This window comes from Myxocyprinus asiaticus, chromosome 36, assembly GCF_019703515.2.
Source record: "Myxocyprinus asiaticus isolate MX2 ecotype Aquarium Trade chromosome 36, UBuf_Myxa_2, whole genome shotgun sequence".
NCBI lineage: Eukaryota > Metazoa > Chordata > Actinopteri > Cypriniformes > Catostomidae > Myxocyprinus > Myxocyprinus asiaticus.
In genome coordinates, this window is record NC_059379.1 from 22,823,150 (window position 1) to 22,840,030 (window position 16,881).

Genomic DNA, 16,881 nt, shown 5'->3' on the forward strand with positions numbered 1-16,881 from the left:
AAAGTATAATGCTTTCACTACTTTCATATTGTACTATGACTTAAAAAACAGAGAGCGGTGATTAAGACAGTCAGATGGGAGAAGATGCCAAATTTACTGTCAATCTCTCAGCAGCTGTAATAGAAACCCCCTCGCAGCTGTGTTTAAAAAAACGAATTCCTCGGTAATATAACACAAAGAATAATGTTAGAAATTTACACTCAATATTTAAAAAAAGTATCATATAAAAATTTTGCTTGATTTTCCCTGCTCAATAAGGCGGAAACGCGTCATCACAGTCTGTGAAAAAGGTCTGTTGGGGGCAATAAGCTGCTCCATGAGCAAATCAGAAGCCAAGGCACTTTTTCGAAAAGCTGTAAATAATATCTGGCAGAAATTTGGGATGCAGAAATAAAGGGGAGTCACTTATATAAGATACCGGAAAGTGTGGGTACAGGAGGAAGAACCATAGCTTTATTAATAAGAAGAGAAGAATCAATAATAACAAGAATACACAAAAGTCACATTGGATTAAATGGAAATTTGTATAAAATAAAAAAAGCATCGTAATGGGTTATGCAGTCATTGCGATGACGTGGAGACAGCTGATTATGTAATTTCTACATTGCACAGCCTACAACAATGAAAGACAAGTATTACACTCAAAATTGCAGGCAAAGGGAATCCAAGGCATGTCATTAAAATGTATTTTGGCGGAAAAACAAGGTAAATTAGATATGACAGATGATGTTCTGAGGTATATGAAAGCAACAGGATTGTTTTTTAGAATATAAGTTTTATGTATGTATGTATGTATGTATGGGAAAGAGCTGTCCTTCCGCATCGCTGTTTCACACTCCAGTTCAGTTGGTGACGGTAATGCACCAAAAGCCGGTTTGCCAACCGCCAATAAATACTAGAAGAAGAAGAATCTGCGCCGCAGCATCTCACGCGAAAACTACCAGAAGAAGAAGATCATCGCCGCCTGGTGTCGTGCAAACTGGAAAGGTTTATTCTCTGATTATGGCAAAACATCATCCAGATTTGATTTTTTGCAGGAAACAGGCTGGTGTTGGTAAGGCTTTCCATTTATTACATCTATATCGGTGTAATTGTTCTCAGAGGTTTAATGCCTCCGTCCATGGTTTTATCTAAAGCTGAGTGTTTGCTAACCCAGGTCTTTTGAGTTAATAGTATCATTCCTAAAAGGTGGAGGAAAATCATTAATTGCTCTTAGTATCAGTTCAAAGGCCTCCTTAACAAAGTCCACATTGGTTTCCAAACATTTAGAAACTAAACATTTATTCTGACAAACTTGGTGAAGCATTGTAACAAGAACGTATGCAAACGTGCTTACTCGTTTGTGTGCAGCGTCCTCAGGGGTTGGAAGAAAGCATTGACATTCTTTATTTGAAAGATTTTGCTGTGTTTTGTTTTTCTTTGCTGTTCAGTTTGATCGAGCGTTAAATGCTTTGAATCTGATTTGTTCTCTTTCTTTTCTTTGCAGCTATTGGAAGACTGTGTGAAAAATGTAAGTTTTGGACTGTGGGATGTTGTGTTGGGGCTTTAGTTTGTTTATTTAAAGGGATAGTTCACCCAAAATTGAAAATTCTCATCATTTACTACCTCATGCCATCCCAGATGTGTATGACTTTCTTCTGAACACAAATTATGATTTTTAGAAGAATATTTCAGCTCTGTAGGTCCATACAATGCAAGCGAATGGTGGCCAGAAATTTGAAGCTCCAAAAAGCACATAAAGTCAGCATAAAAGTAATCCATTAGACTCCAGTGGTTAAATCTATATCTTCAGAAATTATATGATAGGTGTGGGTAAAAACACAGATCAATATTTTAGTCGTTTACTATAAATTCTCCTCCCTGCCCAGTAGGGGGTGATATATGCATGATGAATGCGAATCGCCAAAAACAAAAGAATGTGGAAGTGAAAGTGGACATTTATCTTAAAAAGGACTTAAATATTGATCTGTATCTCACCCACACCTATTATGTCACTTCTGAAGACATGGATTTAACCACAGGAGTGTTATGGATTACTTTTATGTGCTTTTTGAGCTTCAAAGTTTGTCATCTTTCATTTGCATTTCATGGCCCTTCAGAGCTGAGATATTCTAAAATCTTTGTGTTCAGTAGAAGAAAGAAAGTCATACAAATCTGGGATTGCATGAGGGAGAGTAAATGAGAGTAAATCTATCCATCTCTCTCTCTCTTTAGCTTTGTCAAGCCAACATCAAAGTTTATCTTGATGAACTTTACCTGTTTGGTTAAAGCAAAATGTATCATTCATTTGGATAGTAACAAAATTAATACTGTTCATCAAATACAGTATTGTCTCTCAAAAAATGTGTTTGTTTTTAAGGTGATGGCAAATGCGTTATCTGTGACTCATACGTCAGACCTTGCACACTTGTTCGTATTTGTGATGAATGCAACTATGGGTCTTACCAAGGGCGCTGTGTCATCTGTGGAGGACCTGGTGTATCTGATGCTTACTACTGCAAAGAGTGCACCATCCAGGAGAAAGATGTGAGTAAACTTGCATGTTTTCATTATGTTTGAGTAGCCTAAGCATTGTGTAACCATATTTTCCTTTCTTCAGTACTTTGGGACTGTTTAATCTCATGTTGAGTTGAGGATCATTTTAGGATGGCAAATGTAATTATTATTATGGTTTTGTTGTGTTATTAGTTGTTTCTTAGGAACTGTTGGTTTCATTTTTTACACAGAGGGATGGTTGCCCCAAGATTGTGAATCTCGGCAGCTCGAAGACTGACCTGTTCTATGAGAGAAAGAAATATGGTTTTAAGAAGAGGTGAAGATACCAAGGCGTTTAGTTGTATGTTGCATTAGTTTTTCCATGCAAGAGTTTTTGGGATCAGAATTGTTGATACAATAAAACATTGTTTTTATTTTATTTTTTACAGTGTTTTCTCTTTTGGTATTTGATAACACCACTAAAAGCTCACAGTGTTATGTCAGTATGTTCAATTTACCTTGCCATTAATACTATTTTGAATATCAATCTATAGGAGAGTAAACCAAAGCAAAACATGTTCCAGGTTATTTTGCCATAGAAAACTCTCATGAACCTTATTCATAGTAGTGCCAATTTGTAATTTTTGATGGGAATGAAAAATTCACAGTGTTTTGGATTTTTCCGCTGATGAAATATTGAAGGGAAGAAAAAAAAAAACATCTTTTCAAGAAATTTCTGCCTTTAACTAGCAGTATATCTACTGATATCTCTGTTCAGTGATGTTGCAGCTTAGTGGGATAGCAGTGAAATGTAATCAGTTAGCAGTTTATTTAAATATTTCAAATTTATATGCACACCATAGTTTTAATAGACAATTCTTGATAATATACATATACAATTAAAAAAAATCACATTCTAGAAATTGTTTTTTTGCCCACCAGTTTGAGAACCACTGGTGTAATGTATCCCAACACATCATATTAAGGATTTCGTTACAAGTACTGTCTGGGGTAATGGAATGTGTATTGGTTAGAGTGGATAAATGTATCAGTGGATATACTGTATAAAGACTAAAGTAACTCCATCAGTCTATTTCAAAAATGCCTGGGAGAGTTTTATGAAGGGTTCTGGTATGAAAAAGACAATGGGTGTGAGGGGGAAAAAAAAAAATATATATATATAATATCTCATGACATGTCTTACTATTCAAAAATGACTGGCCCACTAAGATTGTTTATAAATCTCTCATATTGCATATACTGTGATAAATTAATAACCACTTGCTTGATCTGAACAAAATAGGTGTCATTTTAAAGCATAGAATCTGGAATTTACAATGCATAAAGCTCATCCTGCCAATTCTTAAATAATGCTTTCTAATTTGCTTCAAAATTAGAACTGATTTGTTCTCATCATTTGCAAATTTGTTATCACAACAATTACAGGTGCATCTCAATAAATTAGAATGTCATGGAAAAGTTCATTTATTTCAGTAATTCAACTCAAATTGTGAAACTCGTGTATTAAATAAATTCAATGCACACAGACTGAAGTAGTTTAAGTCTTTGGTTCTTTTAATTGTGATGATTTTGGCTCACATTTAACAAAAACCCACCAATTCATTATCTCAACAAATTAGAATATGGTGACATGCCAATCAGCTAATCAACTCAAAACACCTGCAAAGGTTTCCTGAGCCTTCAAAATGGTCTCTCAGTTTGGTTCAGTAGGCTACACAATCATGGGGAAGACTGCTGATCTGACAGTTGTCTAGAAGACAATCATTGACACCCTTCACAAGGAGGGTAAGCCACAAACATTCATTGCTAAAGAAGCTGGCTGTTCACAGAGTGCTGTATCCAAGCATGTTAACAGAAAGTTGAGTGGAAGGAAAAAGTGTGGAAGAAAAAGATGCACAACCAACCGAGAGAACTACAGCCTTATGAGGATTTTCAAGCAAAATTGATTCAAGAATTTGGGTGAACTTCACAAGGAATGGACTGAGGCTGGGGTCAAGGCATCAAGAGCCACCACACACAGACGTGTCAAGGAATTTGGCTACAGTTGTCGTATTCCTCTTGTTAAGCCACTCCTGAACCACAGACAATGTCAGAGGCGTCTTACCTGGGTTAAGGAGAAGAAGAACTGGACTGTTGCCCAGTGGTCCAAAGCCCTCTTTTCAGATGAGAGCAAGTTTTGTATTTCATTTGGAAACCAAGGTCCTAGAGTCTGGAGCAAGGGTGGAGAAGCTCATAGCCCAAGTTGCTTGAAGTCCAGTGTTAAGTTTCCACAGTCTGTGATGATTTGGGGTGCAATGTCATCTGCTGGTGTTTGTCCATTGTGTTTTTTGAAAATCAAAGTCACTGCACCTGTTTACCAAGATATTTTGGAGCACTTCATGCTTCCTTCTGCTGACCAGCTTTTTAAAGATGCTAATTTCATTTTCCAGCAGGATTTGGCACCTGCCCACACTGCCAAAAGAACCAAAAGTTGGTTAAATGACCATGGTGTTGGTGTGCTTGACTGGCCAGCAAACTCACCAGACCTGAACCCCATAAAGAATCTATGGGGTATTGTCAAGAGGAAAATGAGAAACAAGAGACCAAAAAATGCAGATGAGCTGAAGGCCACTGTCAAAGAAACCTGGGCTTCCATACCACCTCAGCAGTGCCACAAACTGATCATCTCCATGCCACGCCGAATTGAGGCAGTAATTAAAGCAAAAGGAGCCCCTACCAAGTACTGAGTACATATACAGTAAATGAACATACTTTCCAGAAGGCCAACAATTCACTAAGAATGTTTTTTTTTTTTTTTTTTTTTTTATTGGTCTTATGATGTATTCTAATTTTTTGAGATGGTGAATTGGTGGGTTTTTGTTAAATGTGAGCCAAAATCATCACAATTAAAAGAACCAAAGGCTTAAACTACTTCAGTCTGTGTGCATTGAATTTATTTAATACACGAGTTTCACAATTTGAGTTGAATTACTGAAATAAATGAACTTTTCCACGACATTCTAATTTATTGAGATGCACCTGTATATATATCATTGCCCAGGTCAAAATTACCAGAACAGAACACAACATAAGGGTTAAGAAAATCTAGCTATTTTAAATGGGGAGTCCCTAGGTCTGCAAATGTTTAAAACAACTGTTCAAGATGGTTCGTTACTTGGTATATTGTTTTAAGTACACTTAATAGAATACATTTTGAATTTATGAAAGGCTGAACTGTTGGGTAATCTTGATTAAAATCAAATGTGATCACTACTGATAAAACCACCAATACTATAAAATGCCGCATGACTAAGTCTTATTCTTCAGACTGGGTTTTTTTGTTTGTTTTTTGGGTCAACTACGTTTGCATATCATACTGCTTTCTTTAGCTCCTCCCTCTTCGTGTTATGCAACTTTTTTGGCATCTGTCTGTTCCACAACAATCCTCACATCTGTAACTGGAGATTCAGTTGGTCATAATTCTCTTAGGTGTCAAAGGATTGTGTGACTAAACAAATATCATTAGCAAGTTAAAAATTATACACAAGCAAGACACATTTTTGAGGTCTTTAATAATATGTACAACATGAAACAATAAAGAGGCTTATATATATATATAGCACTTCAAAAGAAAATTCTTTCTTCCCAAAAGAACAGTAACAACAAGCAAAACATTAAAATATGACAAAACAGAGATTTGTTTCTGCAACAAAGTTGGCATCCTATAAACAAGAGTTCTCTCCTATTTAAACAAAAGAAACACTTTGTGCCAGGAAGGTACTTACTTGGGACACAAGACAACTAAAACAATGTCAGAATGTGTCACTGTGATAAAATTTCTTTCAGAACAGCCATCGAGCCCCATTTTCTCATCCCTCCCACTTACATTTCTCACTTTTCAGAATGGAAGCTCAAGGAGACACCTCATTAAAGTGAAGAATTCATTGTGTTCTAGTTGTGGGAAATGTACTTTTCTTCAGCGTTTAGATCAAAGTTTAGACCACCCCACCCCAAAAAAACAGGCATTTTACAAATCTGGTCACAGCTGAGTTACTGAGTTTGTTGCCAAACGAAAACGTGGTGATAAATGATAATACATGTTGGCCTAACTTCCACTTCACTAATGCATGCAATATTTGCCGTTTTGTATGACTTAGGAATTTAACCTTTATCTTCCTTCCCTGATGTGTTCATGTTTCAAAAGGACTAGTTACAGAGAAATAAATGACTAAAGATACAGTAAATTTGCAAGCCAGGGTTGATTGCTTTACAAGAGGTTTGAGTTTGGTTGCTGATATGTAAACCAGCTAAAGACACTTACGGATCAGAGTGACACTGAGCTAAGAATTGTCTTGTTCACACTGCCCATGCGAAGCCATAGACTTATTTTTGTAAAATATAAGAAGTTATCTGAAAAAATATATATGATGAATATATATATATATATATATATATATATATATATAAAAAACTATTTCAGCACTGAATTTGTTTTGCTCAGTTCTGAGCAGAGAAAACTAGATCTGTCACATGTAAATTTACCTGATGTTGTACTGCTAATGATCTTAAAAGACAATGTAGACTATAAAAGACAAGAAATGTCCATATTTTTTGTAAGTTTTGCAGAAATACAATGCACATATCAATACATTTTCTGCTAAACACTAGCACTTGATGACTGACACAAACTGTCAAATTTTCTGCACAAAAACAATTCCTGTTTACAGTTAGGACAGGTTACCATGCTTATAAACCTTATTCACACTAGTGGCATCTTTGAAATGACGAGGCTGTGAGGGACAGACTTACCATCTTTTCAGTGGCACAAACAGTATAAAGCTGTATAAAGCTCCAAGATCACATCTGATTTGTTTTTCACAACTCATGTTGTCTGGAGTTCTTTGTATACTGAATGTTCTTGGACAGATATTTTATCAATGTTTTGTCCGTGGAACAATCCAAAAACACTTTAAACTGCAGTACAGCCCATTGAAGAGACTATACATCTATCCCTCACAGCCTTGTTGTCATTCCCATTAAAAATCAAAGATGGTGCTAGCGTGAATAAGGTGTATCTGCACTAATGACAACATTCAGTTGCACTGAATGCTAGCTTAAATTATAGGAGTGGTTGACAGGATTCCTCAGTATAGGCATATGAATATCACCTAGTTCTACCAACTGAATCATTCATTCACTTATCTCCAGTCTTCTCCACTTCATCATCATCATCATCATCATCTTCTGATTACCCTGACTATCCAGCCCTCCATACTCAACACCATTATTAATTTATTTCCTTTAAACAATGCAGATAAATAAATTTTTTAGAGGTCTTCAGCTGGATCACTTGAAAAAAAAAAAAAAAGAGAAAAGGTTGGTTAATCACTGCAAGCGTTAAAGTGTATTACTTTACATTTAACAGTTACTTTCAATAGAGGTGAATGCCAGTGCTGATTGTATCTATATGAAAAACATCTGTGTGCTGAAGTGGAATTTCGTCACAATTGTTCCTTACAGTGGTCCGTATTTTGCTTCGTAGTGGGCCACAACATTCTTGCAGCGCCCAAAGTCCTTGCGCAGCTCCGCCACTTCCAGCCTCAGCGCTGTGTTTTCTCGCTCCAGAAAGGCTGCTCGTACCGTAATCTGGTTCTCCTTAAGGCGCCTGGCATCCCGTGAACGTTTGGCTGCAATATTATTCTTCTTCCTCCGCTGCCAATATTTCTCATCCTGAGATAGTGAGGGAATAAATAAATAATGAGTAGAGGTAGACTAAATATCGGTATTACCAATTAATTGGTACCAGTAGTTGCTTATTTGGAAATATCAGTTATCAGCAAAAATCTATGCCAAAAGTGGCTGACAGTTGCAAATTATTTGATAGTTACAATTTATTGCTATAAACTACAATTAACCTGTAAATATTAAAGTTATGGTTCTGAAATTGTACAACACCAAATTATTTCATATTTCGTGCAGTCCAATTTAGGGTATAATAGTATAAATACCTTCTGAGTAGGACTGTGCAATTTGGACAAAAAAAAAATAAAAAATCTTTCCTATTTTTTTTTTGTAAATATAGTGATTTTGGCAAATGCTTTTCCTCATCATACATTTTACATAAATTTCAGTGTTCAAAAACACATTTTCAGAGGGAAAAATTGTCTGCATAAGTGATGATAGCATTAATTATGTCTATATGCTTTTTTTATCTTATTCACCTTCCCGATTTCTGTTCTGTTCCCTCACTGGTACCTGTTTTTGCACACTGCATTCTGATTAGTGAGATCTCATCAGTGTGCTAGATGTGCACCAATCATAATAGGGAATTCTGAAAAAAAAAATTATTAATAAAATCGCAGCTTGCTGCAGTTTAAAAAATGCACATGCTCATAACGCGACTGCCATTAATTGCATTGTCCAACTTCAGGGCCTCAGGCATAAATACCTTGTAGGCTTTTTCGATCAAAGCCATTTCTATTACAATGCCGTATAAATAATTATTTTGTATTGACTCAAATTCAGGGTGTGACAGTGTATTAACCTTCTGCTCCTCAGGCACAAATACTTTCTTGGCTTTCTTGATCATAGGCTGTGGTTTCAGTTCCTCCTCAGAGAAACGATGTTTACGTGGATCAAACAGTTCACCTCCAGGTACGCTGGAGAGAACAAGGTCTGTGGGATCCGGCTCAAAGTTGACCTCTATTTCAATATCATCTGGATTAATGGGATCTGGTGTCACACGGTCCATGTCTGTATAGTAAAAGCTGAATTAGTATATCCCAACAATTAACTTCAATCTAAACATAGTGCTTGTTTTATTACTTGCAAAAAAAAAAAAAAAAAAATCTTTTTTAAATGTGTTTAATACTTGTTTTAGAGTCTTGATGGAACAATCAGTCAGAGTTATGGTTATGGTAATGTTTTTTCATTGGTAGGAAACAAAAAGTACACAGTTCTCTTCGCACTACTGACCTGATTCGCAGTCTGTTGAGCCAGAGCTCGATGTTGTGACTGTGACCACATCCTCCTCACACTGATCCAGTTCCATGACAGGCATGAGAGAGACCGGGGCTGCTGTGGTCTTCATTGTTGGGGTTGTGGATAGCTTTTCATTTGAGTTTTCCTTTGCAAGACTCTTTTGCTGACCCTCATCCCCTGTGGCAGGAATGCCATTCTCAATCAGAAATTCTTCCAGATCCATGTATTCCAGGTGGAAAGTTTCACCATCATAGGGAATGGTCTTGTCCCAGATGGCAGGTGTTAAGGCGGCTGATGGCCCCATTCCACTGACCCCTCCAGAGTCAACAACCTCTCCCAAGAGCTTGTCCTTGTCATTTTCTGCAATATAAATGCACCATAATAAACAAACAGTGATAAAAGTATTTAATCGTGGTGCTAACCTTTGTCTAAGTTGATTTCTTAGCTGTACAGTAATTTTTCATCAGATAATGCACCAATCAACTCAAATCTAGAATGGGAAACAAAACACATTTACCTGAGAAAATAGTGTTAATGAGATTTTAAACTCGTATTTAGATTTCCAACAAACGTATAAGACACAAAACGAGCTGTATCAGTTCCATCCCGTTTTTCGAGCTTGCAATTGTTGGGCATCACGTGCCACAGAGCAAGTTATAAATAAAGCGAAGACAGGATCTCTATTTACATAAAGAGGCGACGATTCGTGATGTTGTTGTTAACATATAGGATGCATTAGTCAACAACAATTTGGCAGAGCAGCGCGCGCCGACCTCAGGAAGTGCAGCCGCGAGCGGTGCTGAGACACTTACCGTCGTCGCCCTCGAGAACATTCGGTGGGGGTATTTCCATGATTTTCTTTAAGACCACTGGAAAACACAGCGACGTATCATCCCCCGTGTCTACCGTGACGGAAATAGGCTCCACGGCCATTTCTATCGAGGATTTCGCGCAGCGCGTGATAATAATTTTAGTAAAATAGAGGCAATCACAAGTCTAGTGAAGAATATAGTTTCAGAATGTTAGGTTACAAAAAAATGTACAAACTTAGTTTTTGAAATCACCTCGCTGGTCAACACCTTTCTGTTTACACACTCCTCTAGCTAAAGCCTGCTCAAATAGTCGCTAAATGTCGCTAGATTACGTCATGCGTTAATTAGCGTATTCATGACGTCATCACGTCGCGTTTGCTCTCTGCCTAGTGTTGCTTCTATTCTACTCTCTGAGCTCACATGCTGTTTTTTAACACAGCCGAATTCCCAATAAAGCTGTTCTCATTTACATATTTTTCTGTTTCAGTTGTCAGACAACGGAATGAGTATGACATAGTGACTGAAACGCGGCCCATTAAGACTACATGTTAACCAGCAGTCACTTCCAAGCCATTTCCAAGCTGCTGCTCTGCACTGCTAAAATCTGGTTATCTGAGTTACTGTAGACTTTTCATTTCGAACCAGTCTGGCCATTCTCTGTTGACCTCTCTCAGGTGTTTCCGTCCACAGAAATGCCACTCACTGGATGTTTTTTGTTTTTGGCACCATTCTGAGTAAATTCTAGAGACTGTTGTGTGTGAAAATCCCAGGAGATCAGCAGTTACAGAAATACTCAAACCAGCCCGTCTGGCACCAACAATCATCCATGCGATTATCTAATCAGCCAATCGTGTGGCAGCAGTGCAGGGCATAAAATCACGTAGATAAGGGCAGAGGAGCAAAAACCTTATATGCAAGGTATGCAATGCATAGGGGCGCCATGTAAAGGGGGACACCAGTGGTTCACTTATAATGGAGGACACCCCCCCCCACCCCCCCTCACTTGACAGATACATGGGGCACAAATTTTAGTTTTGCATACCCGCTCGGAAATGTGTAGTTGCGCCCCTGGATAAGGGTCAGGAGCTTCAGTTAATGTTCACATCAACCATCAGAATGGGGAAAAAGTGTGATCTCAGTGATTTGGACTGTGGCATGTTTGTTGATGCCAGATTGGCTGGTTTGAGTTTTTTGGTGTAAGTTAAAAACAAAGGCTGTGCTGTGATTTCAGCAATATTTACAAGTAAAATGATCACTCACAGAAAAAAGTCAGAAGCGACAGAATGTCTTATTTTTTCTCTCACGCAGCGCACAGCCTCCTATTAGCTATTTTTTTTTTTTTTTTTGTGTAATGTCCAAGGCTGTGTGTATTTGTATTTATATTTGTATTATGTATAAGTTTAATAAAGTTTATTATTACGTGTTTGAATAAAGTGTAATGTACAGACTTATCTCTAAATGATCTGAATTCAGAGAGTCCAGAAACGAGAAATAACTAAAACCCTGTGATAGTGAGTGATAAGACATGAGGAGAATAAAAATAAAATTAAACAGTCAAATTAAATTGTTTATATTAAAACAATACAGATTAGTGATTGGTCCTTGGCAACACTGTATACACATGCACAGCTCATTCACGCCTATGTCAGCTGCTGTGCAGTCAATTGAATGTGCTGCTCCTCTGTCTGCCACTCACTGAACAGAGTAGACGCAGAGAGAGGTGTGTCTGCTGGCGACTCTCTTCTAGAGAAAGTAGCTGAGGTTTATCCAAAAAGTCGCTAGATGCTTTTTTGAAAGAAGGAAAAAAAAAACACAGGTACGATTACAGCTGCTGAGAGACTGGCAGTAAATGTGGCATCTTCTCCCATCTGACTGTCTTAATCTATCGCTCTCTATTTTTTCCTCTTCTGGAAAAAAATTCAAACGTTTTTTCAAACGTTTTCAAAAAATGTTTTCTTCTTTTGGTCTTGGAGCAAATGGGTAAGTGAAAACAATATTTGCTGTGAACTCTCATTCACCGCTGTGAAAGTTTACCCTGCAGACTTTTACTTCCTCATTCCAAAACCCAGAATGTGAAAAAGGTCTATTGCACTGATTTGCTCACCCTTCTCCTGAACAGCTTATAATAAGTCTGTTGGCACATGGCCTCACACGTGCAGTCACGCCGCGCTCTGTACGCATAAAGACCAATCACAAAGCAGTAAATGTATAGGAATTAGTGATGGGAAGATCGGATCATTTCACTGACTTGAATCTTTGAGTCTCGTTCAGCAAAATGAACGAATCTTTATTCAAGTCATTTCGTTCATTTAAGCAGAATTAAATTAAAATGTTACATTTTCAATAGCCAAACTACTTACGCAAACTTTGATTATAGTCCCAATAAGGAAAAACTGATAATGCAGCCAAGGACAAATTATGAGAAACAGAAATGATTAGTTCACCTCTGGAATCTTCTTGTCCTGTTCGTTCTTTTGTCACGTGACGTGCATGGCCTATACATGTGACAAAAGGAGGAACGACTCGGACCAGAACAGGCCCGGTTCCAGATCAAAATCACTTAGGGTGCTTCTGAAACTAGTGGGGGTGCTCTGTATAAAGTGGAGACATGTTTTTAATAGATTAAATCATGTTTAAATGCTACTTAAACAACGTAAAGAAAAGTTTGTTTTTTTAATGTACAAAACATTTATTGCTTCAGGGTTTTTTTCCCCCCATGATCTGTCGCTGAAAATGACAGCACAATTCTGCGCCTGCAGATTAGGACATACTGATTTGCAAAATCATACACGTTTATAAGTTTTGATGCAGCAACTGTGTGTTCACAAAATGCAAGGATTTTTGTGTGTTTGCTGGTATTCAAGAAAATCTGCTTGCCAATTTACAGTATTAGTCTTACATATTCATTTGAGCAGGGATGTGCAATTATTTTGGTACTGGGGCCACATCAGCTGTTGAGAAGAACATGGAGAGAAGATAAAAAGTTCTGCATAGCTTTATCTTTTAAGCCCAGACATGCACTCAATGAATGATGCACAATTTTCTGAAGTGTATTCTGATGGGACCATTCTGCGTTTGCTTGATGTTTTGCTGCTATACTTTCTATCATGTGTTAGTAAAATTGAATACAATTATTAATTATTTTACCATACTCCAATGCAATGGTAATTTAGTATTCAATTTAACACTATATCAGGAGTCTGGTTTAAAAATAAAATAAAATATTCAGGAAAGAGATTCTAAAAGCTTATTTTAATGTTGGCCGCAAAGTGGACCCGTTTACTTGTTTTATTCTCAGAACCTTATCAACCTGTTTGACATGCTCATGGGTCATGATGTGGGTCTTGTCAATGTTTGGCACCCCATTCAGCATGACACTGATAAATGATTACTGCCAGAGTACTATTCACATACAGGTGTGAGGGACTTCAGCATTTTACAAATAACACAGAGAATAAATATATTCCTCTCTCACTTGGTTTTACTCGCGTGTCCCCTCCGTGCACTACTGAGCTAAGTTGTTTGTTTGTTTTGTTTTTTTCGGAGAGAAAGCGCGTGCACTCGCATGTATGGTTGCCAGACTGCATAAATTAAGCATGACATAAGGTGAAATATTTCCAATTTGTGCAAGTATAAATCTCTGATTGGGGTGTTGCATATATTATCTGGCAACCCTGAGCATATTGAAAGCTTGTGGATGCGCGATAGGCCCAAAAGCCAGAAATTAAAGATCTAATAAAAAAAGTTCATGATAAATAGACCCGCGGGCAGCAGTTTGTCCTGGTCTGCAATTGAGGGTGCTCTAAGTTTCGTTTGAACCGTAGAACCGGGACTGGAGCAGCAGACGCGAGAGGTGAACTAATCATTTCCGTTTCCTGTACAGCGCACATGTGGTTTTCACGTAACAAACGAACGGAGGTTGCGCAATACACTTGCGCGGCGGGCCAACACAAAATGAACGAATCGTTCATGAATGACCCATCACTAATAGGAATATGAGTACATGTTTCACGTGGGTTTACGACAGGTGCTGTGCACTTTATCATTGCATTCAGTCATATTAAACGTCTCATCTATAGTTTATTATAAGATTATTATGACGAATTATCATTGCATTCAAGTAATATGTAGACAACATTACAGATGCATTACAAATCGCCTTCTCTTCAATAATGATACTTTCTATTCTCTTTTAATTGAAGGTGGTTCAATAAACTGAACATCTAAGGTGATGTGGGTCATTACCTATAAAATAGAAGTCCCAGGTTACCTGTACATCCGACAGATTGCCAAGCCAACCAAACATGCTCTATTCTTCATGAAATAAATAAATTAAACTTAGTGATGCATGACTTGGGGGATTTGTTCAAATAAAAATATAGAGCAGGACCCTGAGGAACAAGGGATGATTCAGTTCATTGCAAGTCAATAATTCAATTTCCAATACAGACTTAACTGTAAACATGATTCATTCACGCTCAGGTCAGAAAGCTATATGGAGGCTTTGAAATATGAATTCAAAGGTGCACTTAGTCATTTTTGGAATATGTTGTTTTTTATACTTACACTGACACCTGGGACCTGGATGCAGCATTATTCAAACACAAGTTTTCAGATACTGATGCCATTGTAGAAATTCAATATTCACAGTCAGCCATGATTAATTGGATCCATGTGTGAAAGTGTCCAATAACAGGGAGATTACTCAGATTAAGCAAGTAGTAATTTGGCTAGTCATGTGATCTAAACATGGCAGCCCCCATGAGGGGACCCTCTGCATGTAGAATAAAACAACTTTTATAAGGTTACTGATATGACTGGAGTCTTCATTTCATGTGAGTGCTCATGATTTCATACATGTTTCAAAATTACAACTCGTTTCTTTAGGAGTAAAACTTTAATGATTTTTATTTTTATTTATTGTTTTTAACTGAGTGCACCTTTAATGTGCATCTTATTAGTAAATACATAGTAGTGCAATGTTATTGTCTTTACAGACAGTGGTGTAACACAGGTTTTGCGCTTCACATCCAAAACCACTGGACATAATGTTCCTCCATGATATCGCATTCCTCCTACAAACGCGTGCATGCATGACTTTTCACACTGCCAACATGCCTGATACCTCGAAGTAATTTAACCCGCTGTTAGTAATGCAAGCAATGTAAAGAAAGGATGGTCCCCCCCAAAATACTTCCCCACATTCATCTAGTCTAGTGCATTATTTATTATTAGTTTAAGAAAACTGGAAATTTGGTTTAATATATGTCTAATATTTTATTTAATTAACTATACCACTTGATTAACTTTGTTCCTTGCATTAATCAAAAACAGTATCACAATTATGAGGTGTCATAATGTAATCGATTAAGCATCTGATGTCACTACAGGTACATGTGACATTAGATGTGTTTCACCCCGTACCAGTTATTTAAATTTCAGACTACCAAAACAAAAATAGATTAATTTCCAATTCACTTTCAATTGCATAAAAGAAGACCAGATTTCCATAGACACCGCCTTTAAAATTCCAAAATGATTTACATATGTGACCACGAATAGAATACTGTAAAAACAACAAGGATCAGGTGCTCCTAACCTCTACAGCTAAAAGAAACCAGCAGATGGGATGAAAACAAATAGCAAATTAGTTTTCATTGTACTGTATTTGTATAATACTTTAAGGCGATTATTTGAACGCAATATATGCACCGTTTAATAACTTACCGTTGTCATCAATCGACGGGATTGAAAATGGGTGCTCAAGTAAGGCTTTGAATATTTCCGGAATTTCTGTGGACATCTTAAAACAATATCACTTTCTTAGCACCTAGAAAACGCTGGTCACAGAAGTCAGCTTTACTGGAGCTTCCACTTAATCAAACTTCCACTTGGAGACTGTCACCGCGACAATTTGTAGCCCAACAGGGAATTCTGCAACTTTTTACCCCAGTCACAAGGTCCGTCCTATGATTACAAAGTTACTTAACTAATCCCGCCTCTAATTGAAATATTTACGCTGAGATCAGAGATTTCGACCAATGAATAGCATTTCAACGTGCATATTGATTAATAGTCAATGAGCCGCGCTACCTTATTGGTCATTCCAGCTGTGCGTCTTGACTCCGCTAGCCAATAGAAATGAAGACGAGTTATCTAAGATAGGCCAAAACAGCTGCGCACGGTTGTATTATGAAAGTGAACAAAAATGCAGTTTAAACGTTGCTATCAGTGCTGTTCACATTGCATTGTCAGAGGTTTATGTCGTTGTTTGTCTAATGGAATACTACAAATAAACCTCAGACACTAACATAACTCAATACAAAATTATATAAGTTCCTTTATTTTTGCACGTTTGCCACAGAAGCCATTGGAAGAGAGTGGTTCACCAAACTGCCTTTTTTATCGCCACTCGGTAAAAGTTCATTCATGAAAAGGTTGAGTCTAGGTCATGGTCTGTTAAACCCTGAGGCCTCTCTGCCAACAGACGCTAAACTGATTGCTGGCATGATTATTAAAGGGACAGTTCACAAAATAATAATAATAATAATTCTCTCTCCTCTGCTGAACACAAATGAAGATTTTTAGAAGAATAGTTCAGCTCTGTAGATCC

At 37.3% G+C, this 16,881-nt stretch overlaps 2 protein-coding genes across 6 annotated transcripts; one reads left to right on the forward strand and one right to left on the reverse strand.

Annotated features, from left to right (window-relative positions):
- The first annotated feature begins 604 nt into the window (after positions 1–604).
- Positions 605–3,598, forward strand: LOC127427035 (PHD finger-like domain-containing protein 5A). The gene is made up of 4 exons (XM_051674340.1): positions 605–1,054; positions 1,487–1,510; positions 2,360–2,526; positions 2,727–3,598. The coding sequence occupies exons 1-4, from the start codon at positions 787–789 to the stop codon at positions 2,814–2,816; spliced, it is 549 nt and encodes a 182-aa protein (XP_051530300.1). The 5' UTR covers positions 605–786; the 3' UTR covers positions 2,817–3,598.
- A 2,432-nt stretch (positions 3,599–6,030) lies between these two features.
- Positions 6,031–16,229, reverse strand: tefa (TEF transcription factor, PAR bZIP family member a). Of its 5 annotated transcripts, none has more exons than XM_051674337.1 (5): positions 15,996–16,229; positions 9,451–9,816; positions 9,020–9,228; positions 7,994–8,205; positions 6,031–7,824 (listed from the first exon to the last, which is right to left on the reverse strand). In XM_051674337.1, exons 1-5 carry the CDS (start codon positions 16,069–16,071, stop codon positions 7,803–7,805), a joined length of 885 nt encoding a protein of 294 aa, XP_051530297.1. In that variant the 5' UTR covers positions 16,072–16,229; the 3' UTR covers positions 6,031–7,802. The 5 variants fall into 5 exon arrangements, 4 of the variants coding, with proteins under 4 accessions (XP_051530297.1, XP_051530296.1, XP_051530299.1 ...); XM_051674336.1 differs by lacking the exon at positions 15,996–16,229 and adding an exon at positions 10,269–10,617; XM_051674339.1 differs by lacking the exon at positions 15,996–16,229 and adding an exon at positions 10,504–10,607.
- Positions 16,230–16,881: the final 652 nt, after the last annotated feature.